The sequence below is a fragment of the Ovis canadensis genome, chromosome 13 (genome assembly GCF_042477335.2).
Source record: "Ovis canadensis isolate MfBH-ARS-UI-01 breed Bighorn chromosome 13, ARS-UI_OviCan_v2, whole genome shotgun sequence".
In the NCBI taxonomy this organism is placed as follows: Eukaryota; Metazoa; Chordata; class Mammalia; order Artiodactyla; family Bovidae; genus Ovis; species Ovis canadensis.
In genome coordinates this window covers 38803457-38815791 of record NC_091257.1, presented here as the reverse complement: position 1 = coordinate 38815791, position 12335 = coordinate 38803457, and the positions used below count along the sequence as shown (strand labels likewise).

The window sequence follows — 12335 nt, the reverse complement described above, 5'->3', positions numbered from 1 at the left end:
GGTTGTGATCTCGGAGGGGAGAACAGTGAGTGGTTCTGAAGAGAAAGCTTAGTTTCCTGCCTAGGAATTGAACCTGGGTAACCTGGATGAAAGCCAGGAATCCTAGCCAGCAGACCACCAGGGGCAAGAGGTTAGAAGCAAACTGGTCCTGGCTTTTTACCTCATTTGAAAGCAAGAATGTCTCAAGGAGGCAGAAACTGTAAAAACAGGTACAAAGTTTATCATTAGAGTATACAGCACAATAATGGGAGGGCATACAGATAAATCATTTGTTATTTAAGACAGAAGAATACACAGCTGGAGAGAAGGGGCAGGGGCACCCTCTCTAAGGAGGAGACGGGCATAAGAAGTAAGGCAGAAATACACACCCAGAGAGGAGTGTGGGTGTCCTAAATGAGAAGCCAGTAAAAAGGTGATTTAAATCCCTTAATTGGACAGTCCTTCCCCATCTTTGTTTACATTTGGCCAATTCTTTTTTTTCCACAACTGACTGGTCCTTGAACCCTCCCCATAAGTGCGCAACTTTTTGCTAAGATAGATCCCATCGCAGAGGCCTGGGGGGTGCCTGTCCATGCTTATTATAGGGTGGGGCCCCTCCCTTTTCGATCCCCAAGAAGCCTTCCTGCGCATGTGTAGACAGGGAAGTTTTCTTTGACCTCAGGAGTCGACACCTTATCTCTTTAGCCAAGCTCAGTTTTTGCCACTAGCTTTGTCATTGGAGGGTTTGGGTGAGAAAAAAAGGTTGAATTTTATTCCACTTGACAAACACCAGCTGTCCAACCCAGGGGCCTATGTATCTCCTACCTCAGTTGTTTCTGGGTGGGGACAACTCATATGGATACAAAAACTGACAAAAGGTTTGTGAAAAAAGGGAACTTTGAGAAGAGTTTTATATGTTGTCAGGAGTGATTAAGATTAGACTGGATTTAATTAGGTAAATATACTTTGTTATTAATAGTAAACTGGTATAAAAGTAGAATTTGGTTTTCTTTTTCCTTGTTAAGAGATAAAAACTTTCCTGGAATATTGTGGTGCTTTTGACAACAGGTTGTAAGTTTCTTTCTCTAGCTAACTTTGAGTATCCCAAAGGGCTTATAGGCATCTCAGAAGAAATGTTAAAGTAACCAGGATTATTTGGTATGTTAAATTATATGGAACACATTTGATTAACTTTCAGGTCATAATGCTGAACTGGGTGAGAAATTTAAAGGATTCTAATGGAAAGCTATTGTTTTGCTTCAAAGCATATTTTTGACCCCAATGCTTGGGATGGAAGTTATCACAGAGTATAATTACTTACGATGTGTACCACTGCTGGTTTTAAGTTTACAGCTAAAAGTACATGTACAATGCTTGAGTGACAACTGTATATAAGTGATAAAATGTATAGACTATAAAATGTCTCCCTGTCAGCATCTCTCTGTACTTGTTATGTCTGATTAGTTTTCCCTCAATGTGGATAATTAAGTACACAGCATAGGGTTAAATATAGCTACACTTTTATCCTTTCCATTCATTTATGTAATTATAACTAATGCTTATTGTATAGCTACTAAGCACCAATACTGTAATAAAACATGTTTAGTTTTTTCATTTCTGTATAATAACCCTATTATTATCATTATCCTTATTTTACAAAGAGAAGAAAAAAAAAAACAGGCTTAAGCTTACCAAGTTCAAGACATGCTCAAAGACACACAGCCAGTGGGTGTGGCACTGTCAACACTGAAACCCCTTAACCACAAAACTATTAGCTGCCTATCATTCTCAATGGTTGCCTACTAGTTTGTTGAATTGAACTTTCATGGTTTACTTAAGCATTCCTTAACTGATGGACATTTGGGTTATAGCCAGTTTCTCCTTCTTAAGAGTAGTGCTGTTAAAAGCATCTCTGCACATATAACTTTGTTCTTCTTTGGAATTATTTCCTTAGAATAAATTCCCAAGGGTGGGTGTCTGATAAGTGGGCAGTTCCTGTTAAGTATTGGTGTCTGGCCAAATTTTAATGTTGCTGAAGAACCTCAGATTCCAGGGCAATTTATTAGGCTGTTTCCGACAGCACTAAGTACAAACATAAAGGGCAAATTTCCGCTGAAACCACCACCCTCTAAAGGGGAATGAGGAGGGCTCCAGCTCAGAAGTGTGATGCCTGAAGCACCACCTGTGGTTCTCAGGAAATCAACACTTAGTACTGAGTGGGCAAAGAACAAGTAGGAGATTGGCTGACTAGAGACACCAGGAAGGGTCTGAAGTCAGTGACCCCAAGTCATATTTGATCAGCTCCCATTGCACCCTGGCAGGGCTTTTATTTATTTAACACTACATTTTCAAGTTTTCAGGGGATAAAAAGAATTCCGAGTGACTGGGGACATTTATAGCACAGATATTTATCTTTAAATATCTTCAATGGACACATAACAAATGGATTTTAAGATGGGCTAGCTGGGGCAGTTGCCCAGAAAGGCAATCAACACATGGCACTGTGTCCCCCAAACTGGACGTGAAATACAGTGCCAGCTGACCCAAGATCCCACTAGAATCCCCTTTAGTGACTCTGTACTAAAGGATGAGGTGTCAGCGTGCCCCAATCCCACAGAGCAGCCAAAGCTATGTCGTAGAAGAAACGCACACTTTCCCCCGTCTGTGTCACAGCCACTGACTAACGATGGTTATCAGGTTAGAGGGGGGAAGGGATTACGAGTCCCCACATTCCCCCTGGGTCCTGGAAACACAGATATAGAGGTCAGGGAGCAGATCCACAGGCATGCAAAGTTAGAACTGCCTGCTTCCGAGACGCAGAAAGCAGCAGGCATAACTGGATGAGGGGGACAGTGTAATTAACAGCGCAGGGGGTGGCTGCAGCAGAGAGCGCTCTGGGCGGGCTGCTGACCCAAAACCGCCGTCCTTCACCTGGAAGCCCGGCTCCAGAGTACATTTTATACAAAACAAAACAAAACAAGTATGTGTGCACGTGGGAGGAGAGGACCTGTACTTTTCCACAAACCCTCATACGGGTCAGGGACTCCCCCGCCCACGCCCCTGCAAGTTTACAGCCCGCAGTCCTTAGATGGCAGGGGGTGGGCGGGCAGGAGCTCTCCGACGGAGCTTCCGGAGAATCGACGAGTCAGGTCCAGGACCAGCCGGCTGGGGCCCCCGAAACAAGGCAAGCGAACAAAAATCGAAAGCCGGGAGGTGAGGGCGGGGCCTGCGAGGCCTACCTGCTTGCGGGGATCCAGCACCTGCGCGGAGGCCGCCGCAGTCCGCTCGGCCCCGCGCAGTCCACCCGGGCGCCTCGCGGAGGGCCAGGCCCCGCAGAGCCCGCAGCAGGCGCGCCATGACGTTTAGCGCGGCCAGGCGGAGCCCACGCCACGGCCCCGCTCACTCACGTAGAACCCGCCCCCGTCTTCGAGACTCGGTTCCGCCTCCTTCCTCTTTCCGCTCCTGTCTGCACTACAGCCACCGCTCCGCTCCGCCTATTTTTAACCTTCCCGAGCTCCTGCCCCCGCACTCCTCCAGTTCCTCCATCCCTCCTGCTAATCCCTTTCTGCTCCTGTCCCTATCTGCCTCCCCTTGGCCTTGTCTGGTACCCTCTACTCATGTACCACCCCCCAGCTCCCTGCGTGCCTCCACCACACCCTTTCCTGCCTCTACCCTGCGGCTCCTCCTCTGGTCCCACCTAACTGCATGCATTCCCACTCTGTTCCCCACCCCCAGCCCACTAATCTGTTTTAGTTGGTTTGCATTTTCTAGAATTGCTTATAAATGGAACCATTTGGGGGAGGGGGGTGGGTCTAGTTTCTTTCATGCAGAATAAATGTCTTGACACTCCTTCCAGTTTTTGCATATAGCAACCGTTCTTTCCTTGTTAGTGCTGAGTACTATTCCGTTTATAGCCGTACCACATGTATTTATCTAGTCACTTGTTGATAGATATGTATAGTTACCAATTTTTCCTTATTAGAGATGAAGCTGCTGCGAACATTTCTGTACAAATCTTTGTGTTACCGACCACAGTTCTTGGACTAGAAATTGATAAAGAAGCCAGATAAGAAATTCAGACAAGGCTTAAGTGGGACTTGTGCTCCACAGGAGAGAGTGAAAACAAGAAACAGGTGCCCTTGATTCCTCCCTGAGCAGGGGTGAACTGCTTCCTTATATGAAGTGAGGGTAGGGGCGGGTCCAGGGGTCATGCTGGAGGGGTTCTTTGGGTGGTTTGCCCACCCTCTTGATGGTGCTGTGTGCAGGGTGTATGCACAGTACCCTGTTTTTGCTCCTGGCTCCGCAGCAATGGCAGTTGTGATTTTGGTCTTTTTGTACCTTGTTGTTCATAATTTGTCCCAAATGCATGCACTTATTTTTCAGTCCCTTATAGTTTCTTTGTATTTTGTTACTGGAGGAGACATTTGTCCAGGTGCAAGCACTATAGCAAAGTGTTCAGAGTCCCAGGTCCCAGCCTGTCTCATTTGTATGAACATGTGATTTCCTTTCTGTTGGGTAAATAACTGGGAATGGAATGGCTAGGTTATAAGATAAGTGTAACTTTTAAAAACTACTAAAATGTTTTCCAAAGTGGTTGTTTCACCTTCCTTTCTAGGGAGGGCCACCAGTCTTACTGACTCCACCAAGGCTCCTGTCTTCCAGAAACACCCTGGCAGATACACCCAAATTATATTTAACCCATTGCCTGAAAATCTGCTGGCTCAGTCAAATTGACCCATTTAATTAACCATCACAGTCCCAAATTGGAAAAATAAATAGGAAAACAGTAAGGGGAGTGATGTAATGATATACAAAGATTTACTGTTCTGAATGTAAGGAAAATTAATATCTATTAATAGCTGGACAATACTCAGCTCTGATTGGACAGATGGCTAAAGGATATGAGCAGATGGTTTGCACAGGAGAAAATACAAATAGTGAACAAACACTTGGGAAAATGTTTAGCTTCCCTAATAATTAAAGACTTGCAAATTTGAAGAGCCCAATACTCTACTTCCTATATATTAAATAATAGATTTTTTTAAAAACCAAAATTAACAGTGCTTTGGAAACTCAGATATACCCATGCATTGCCTCTATTTAGAGGCATAATTTTTCTGGAAAAAAATCTACAATATTATAGAATTCATCATATCCTTCCATGTGGCAAATCTGCTCTGGGGAGCAAATCCCAAGGAAAGAATTCAGTAAGGGGAAACACCTGATTTTTGCATAGATATTTATATTTATACTTTTCATAAAGTGAAGTCACTCAGTCGTGTCCGACTCTATGCAACCTCATGGACTGTAGCCTGCCAGGCTCCTCCATCCATGGGATTTTTCCAGGCAAGAATACTGAAGTGGATTGCCATTTCCTTCTCCAAGGGATCTTCCTGACCCAGGGACTGAACCCAGGTTTCCCACATTGCAGGCAGATTCTTTACTGTCTGAGCCACCAGGGAAGCCCTACAACAACTTAAAAAAAAACAAGTTCAAAAGCATCAATTCTTTGGCACTCAGCCTTCTTTATGGCCCAACTGTCATATCCATACACGACTACTGGAAAAATCATAGCTGTGACTATATGGACCTTTGCAGGCAAAGTAATGTCTTTGCTTTTTAATATGCTGTCTAAGTTTGTCATAGCCTTCCTTCCAAGGAATGTGCTCTAAAATCTGTCAGTATGCGTTTACAACTTGATTTTATCATTCAATATTTTGGTTTTTCAAGATTTATTGTAAAAGACACAGATACGGATCTACTTCATTCATTTTAAATGCTGTATAGAATGCATTGTACTGACAAAGCAAAGGATATCCATTATCTTACTTAGAGACAGTAGATGTTTTCATTCTTTGCTATTGCAAACCAAACTAACATGTTACAAATGAATGACTTTGTACAAACCTCTTTGTTCACCCCAGATTACTTTAGAAAAGACATCTAGAACGACTGAATCAGAGATTAATGCATCTTCCACTTTCCTGCTGCTGCTGCTGCTGCTGCTAAGTCACTTCAGTCGTGTCCGTGTGACAGTCTGTGTGACCCCATAGACAGCAGCCCACCAGGCTCCCCTGTCCCTGGGGTTCTCCAGGCAAGAACACTGGAGTGGGTTGCCATTTCCTTCTCCAATGCATGAAAGTGAAAGTGAAGTTGCTCAGTCGTGTTCGACTCTTAGCGACCCCATGGACTGCAGCCTACCAGGCTCCTCCATCCATGGGATTTTCCAGGCAAGAGTACTGGAGTGGGGTGCCATTGCCTTCTCCTCTGCTTTCCTAGAACTTCAATAATTGCTCTCCAAAGTGGTGGTACCTATAATTTGTATAAGTCCATTTCCCTACATCTTAACCAATATTTGATGTTATGAGATTTACTAATTTTTGCTGATATAATGGGTGCAAAATCATTTTCAATTTCAAAATCAGGTTTCAGTTTTCGTTTCCCTGATTGTTAACGGGGTTGAGAATCTTTTTAGATGCTTAATAGTTACCAATTCACAATTTTTGTGAATTGTCTACATTCTTGTCTCTTTCTCTTTTAGATTGTTGGTTACAGCCATGTTGGAATTCTTTATTATTAAGTATATCAATTATTTGATGATTATATGGGTTTTAATTATTTTCTCCCATTGTGAGAATTTAATTTTTACTTTATCTTTTACTATATCTTTTATGCAGAAGTTTTAAGTTTTGAGTAGTCAGAGTTATCTGCCTGTAGAGTTTGCTTATGTTCTTCTATTGCATTCGTTCCCATACATGTGCAGACATAATTTTACACAAACAGCGCATACTACTATTATCAAAATGTATTCATTCTTTTCCAACTTACTTTTCTTACTCAATATTTTGTTTTAACATTTTACCTGTATCAAGCAGTTAGTTCAGTCGCTCAGTCGTGTCCAACTCTCTGCAACCCCATGGACTGCCGCACGCCAGGCTTCCCTGTGCATCACCAACTCCCAGAACTTGCTCAAACTCATGTTATTTGAGTCAGTGATGCCCTCCAACCGTCTCATCCTCTGCTGTCCTCTTCTCCTCCTGCTCCTCTTCTCCTGCCTCCTCTTCTTCACAGCATCAGGGTCTTTTCCAGTGGGTCAGTTCTTCACATCAGGTGGCCAAAGTGTTGGAGCTTCAGCTTCAGCATCAGGCCTTCCAGTGAATAGTCACTGATTTCCTTTAGGACTGACTGGTTGGATCTCCTTGCAGTCTAAGGGACTCTCAAGAGTCTTCTCCACCACCACAGTTCAAAAACATCAATTATTTGGTGTTCAGCCTTCTTTATGGTCCAACTGTCACATCCATACATGACTACTGGAAAAACCATACCTGTGACTATATGGACCTTTGCAGGCAAAATAATGTCTTTGCTTTTTAGTAGGCTGTCTAGGTTTGTCATAGCTTGTCTTCCAAGGAACAAGTGTCTTTTAATTACCTGTATGGATTTTTAAAATCTATTTCTTTTAACAGATCTTATATAATAATGATATTCTCTTATCTTCTAAAGCTTACAGTTTTGTTTTCATATTTAAGTCCACCTGAAATTAACTTTTGTGTCTAGGGTGAGGTAAGGATCTAATTTTGTCTTTTTCTGTATGGAGAGACAATTGTCAGAACCATTTTATTAAACATCCGTTTATTAAACAGTCTATTCTGTTCCATTATCCTATTTGTCTTTTTCTATGGCAATACCCACTGTTTTAATCCTATAATTTTATGTTAAACCTTACTATCTAGTGAATAGATGTCTCCCTTCTTCAAAAGCTCTTCTCAGCTCTTCATTCATCCAAATGAAATATACGATCACCTTTCACGTGAAATTTAGTTGTATAAAAACAATGTTATTGAAGTGTTCATTGAAATTGCATTGAATTTACAAGTTAAAGGGCAGACAACTGCTATTTTTGATAGTATTTATTAAAATAATATGGCTCATTTATTTAGGTTTTACTTTATATTTTTCTGTAGGTTTATTTTATTGATAAAGGAGTTGATAAAGTTTATTGATAAAGGAGTTTCCCATCTTTTGTTAGATTTATTCATAGAAAATTGGTAACTTCTGTTGCTATTTTGTGTTTCGTTTCATGTTCTAATTTCTAATTATTTGTTATTTGTGTTTTTGAATGCAATTCTAATACATCGTTATTTTATCTAGTTGTCTTGACAAATTCTCTTCGTATATTCCACAGTTTTTCTTGAAGAGTTTCTTGAATTGTCTATGAAAACAATCTTATTGTTAGATCATCTTTCTTTCCAGTCCTTATATCTTTTATTTCTTATTGAACTGGCTTGGACTTCCAATAAACGTGGAATAGATGTAGTGAAAGCAGGCACCTTTGTTTTGTTCCGACTCTAAAGAAAATGCTTCTAATGTTTCTCCAATGCACATGATATTTTTTGTAGATTTTTGGTAAACTTTACTAAGATGTGGATATTTCCTTCTATTCTTAGTTTACTAAGAGATTTTGCTTCAGTGAGTGTTGAATTTTATTTGCTGGTTTTCCAGTATCTAGTGATATGGCCTTTCTCTTTCACTATGTTAATGTAGAGCATTACATCAATAAACTTCCTCCTAACGTTAAGCCATCACTGAAATCTTGAGATCAACCCAGTTTAGCCATGTATTGAGTTGGCCAAAAAGTTCATTTGGGTTTTTCCATAACATCTTGCAGAAGAACCCAAATGAACTTTTTGGCCAACTCAGTATTTTTTTTTTTTACACATTTTTAGACAGTTTGCCAATATTTAGTTAAGGAATTTCCACATCTATATTCAAAACTGAATTGACTTTATAAGTTTCTTCTCTCATTGTGCCACTGCATGGTCTAAATATCAAAATTATGCCACCAAATGAGTCTAGAGGCTTATGGATATTGTTCACGATCAATCAATGTATCTTAATTTTAATGGCTTCAGTATTGTTTATATCATAGTTGATTTATAAATTGAAGACAATACCATGTGTCTAGTTTGTCTATAATTTTAATAGTGAAGATGTTACATATTTAATAAAACTTATTTTTAAATAATCTGTTATTTTCCTGATTGATCTGACTCTGCCTCCACATCACAGCAGTTTTCAGGTCAAATTGGTATGGCTGGCACTTACCATACCAAGAACTGAAGAGGTTCAGTTCTTCTTCCAGAAGACTAACATATTTTCTGCTCTGAAGACTGGCATGATTTCAGATGACCTGGGTTGGCCCAGGGAACTTGAGGGTGGTCTTTGACCTCCTGGGCCATCTTCTCTCTATCCCTGCTGCTGCTGCTGCTGCTGCTGCTAAGTCGCTTCAATCGTGTCCAACTCTGTGTGACCCCATAGATGGCAGCCCACCAGGCTCCCCTGTCCCTGGGATTCTCCAGGCAAGAACACCAGAGTGGGTTGCCATTTCCTTCTCCAATGCATGAAAGTGAAAAGTGAAAGAGAAGTCACTCAGTCGTGTCCGACTCTTCACGACCCTGTGGACTGCAGCCTACCAGGCTCCTCTGTCCATGGGATTTTCCAGGCAAGAGTACTGGAGTGGGGTGCCATTGCCTTCTCTGTCTCTCTATCCCTAGATTATGCTAATTCATTTTCTTCCATTAAAATGTGAAGGCTTTCTCTGCCTTCCATACTCCTTTGGGTCCTCTGCTTTCTAAGACTAGTCTAAATTTGTTTCTGTGTTCTTTTTTTTTTTTTTTTTTAATTAAAGGATAATTGTTTTCTGTCAAACCTCAACATGAATCAGCCATAGGTATACATATATCCCCTCCCTCTTGAACCTCCCTCCCATCCCAGCCCTCTAGGTTGATACAGAGCCCCTGTTTGAGTTTCCTGAGCCATACAGCAAATTCCTGTTGGCTATCTATTTTCCATATGGTAATGTAAGTTTCCATGTTACTCTTTCCATACATCTCACCCTCTCCTCCCCTCTCCCCATGTCTGTAAGTCTATTCTCTATGTCTGTTTTTCCATTGCTGTCCTGTGAATAAATTCTTCAGTACCATTTTCCTAGATTCCGTATATATGCATTCGAATATGATATTTATCTTTCTCTTTCTGACTTACTTCACTCTGTAGAATAGATTCTAGGTTCATCCACCTCCTTAGAACTGACTCAAATGAGTTCCTTTTTATGGCTGAGTAATATTCCATTCCATTCCATTCCACAACTTCTTTATCCATGCATCTGCCAGTGGACATCTAGGTTGCCTCCATGTTCTAGCTATTGTAAATAGTGCTGCAATGAACAATGGGATACATGTGTCTTTTTCAATTTTGGTTTCCTCAGGGTATATGCTTAGGAGTGGGATTGCTGGGTCATATGGTGGTTTTATTCCTAGTTTTTTAAGGAATCTCCATACCATCTTCCGTAGTGGCTGTGTTAGTTTACATTCCCACCAACAGTGCAAGAATGTTCCCTTTTCTCCACACCCTCTCCAGCATTTATTGTTTGTGCACTTTTTGATGATGGTCATTCTGACTGGTGTGAGGTGACATCTCATTGTAGTTTTGATTTGCATTTCTCTAATAATGAACAATGTTGAGCATCTTTTCATGTAGTTATTCGCCATCTGTATGTCTTCTTTGGAGAAATGTTTGTTTAGGTCTTTTTCCCACTTTTTGATTGGATTGTCTGTTTTTCTAGTATTGAGTTGAATGAGGTGCTTGTATATTTTGGAAATTAATCCTTTATCAGTTGTTTCATTTGCTGTTATTTTCTCCCATTCTGAGAGCTGTCTTTTTACCTTGCTTATAGTTTCCTTTGCTATGCATGCAAAAGCTTTTAGGTTTAATCATGTCCCACTTGTTTATTTTTGCTTTTATTTCCATTACTCTAGGAGGTAGGTCATAGAGGATCTTGCTTTGATTTATGTCATCGAGCATTCTGCCTATGTTTTCCTCCAAGATTTTTATAGTTTCTGGCCTTACATTTAGGTTTTTAATCCATTTTGAGTTTATCTTTGTGTATGGTGTCAGGAAGTGTTCTAATTTCATTCTTTTACATGTAGCTGTCTAGTTTTTCCAAAACCATTTATTGAAGAGGCTGTCTTTGCCTCATTTATATATTCTTGCCTCCTTTGTCAAAAATAAGGTACCCATAGATGGATGGGTTTATTTCTGAGCTCTCTCTCTTTTTCCATTGACCTATATTTCTGTTTTTGTGCCAGTACCATACTGTCTTGATGACTGTAGCTTTATAACATAATCTGAAGCCAGAAAGGTTGATTCATCCAGCTCCATTCTTCTTTCTCAAGACTGCTTTGGCTATTTGGGGTCTTTTGTGTTTCCATATGAATTGTGAAATATTTTGTTCTAGTTTTGTGAAAAATGCCATTGGTAATTTGATAAAGATCATAGTGAATCTGTAGATTGAGTTTGGTAGTATAGCCATTTTCACAATATTGATTCTTCCTACCCAGGAACATGGAATATCTCTCCATCTATTTATGTTGCCTTTGATTTCTTTCATTAGTGTCTTATAATTTGCCATGTACAGTTCATTTGTCTCCTTAGGTAAGTTTATTCCTAGATATTTTATTCTTTTTGTTGCAGTAGTGAATGGGATTTATTCCTTAATTTCTCTTTCTGATTTTTTGTTGTTAGAATATAGAAATGCAAGGGATTTCTGTGTATTGGTTGCTAAATTCACTGATTAGCTCTACTAATTTTATGATACTATCTTAAGGGCTTCCTATGTACGATATCATGTCATCTGCAAACAGTGAGAGCTTTACTTCTTTTCTGATCTGGATTCCTTTTATTTCTTTTTCTTCTCTGAGTGCTGTAGCTAGGACTTCCAGAACTATGTTGAATAATGGTGAAAGTGGACCCCCTTGTCTTGTTCCTGATCTTAGGCAGAATGCGTTCAGTTTTTCACCATTGAGAATGTTTGCTGTAGGCTTATCATATATGGCCTTTACTATGTTGAGGTAGGTTCTTTCTATGCCCATTTTTTGAAGACTTTTAATCATAAATGGGTGCTGAATTTTGTCAAAGGTTCTTTCTGCATCTATTGAAATTATCATATGACTTTTATCTTTCAATTTGTTAATATGGTATATCACATTGATTGATTTCCATATATTGAAGAATCATTGCATCCCTGGAATAAACCCAACTTGATTATGGTGTTTGAGCTTTTTGATGTGCTGCTGAATTCTGTTTGCTAAAATTCTGTTGAGGATTTTTGCATCTATGTTTATCAGTGATATTGGCCTGCAGTTTTCTTTCTTTGTGTTGTCTTTGTCTGGTTTTGGTGTCAGCGTGATGGTGGCCTCATAGAATGAGTTTGGAAGTGTTCCTTCTTCTGCAGTTTTTTGAAAGAGTTTTAGAAGGATAGGCATTAGCTCTTCTCTAAATGTTTGATAGAATTCTTA

At 40.2% G+C, this 12335-nt stretch overlaps 1 protein-coding gene across 11 annotated transcripts in view; it reads right to left on the bottom strand.

The window, feature by feature from the left end:
• The window catches only part of MSRB2 (methionine sulfoxide reductase B2), a 49037-nt gene extending 45320 nt beyond the window's left edge, over positions 1–3717 (bottom strand). For 10 of the 11 annotated variants that reach the window (XR_011248107.1, XR_011248106.1, XR_011248105.1 and 7 more), the window contains exon 1: positions 3219–3674. Coding sequence is in view for 7 of the 11 variants with exons in the window: in XM_069547428.1 (XP_069403529.1) it covers positions 3219–3336 (118 nt within the window). In the remaining 4 variants the exon portion in view is untranslated. Of the gene's footprint in view, positions 1–3218 lie in introns of all 11 variants that reach the window. The other variant, XM_069547424.1, reaches the window with a different exon arrangement.
• Between the last annotated feature and the right edge of the window lie 8618 nt (positions 3718–12335).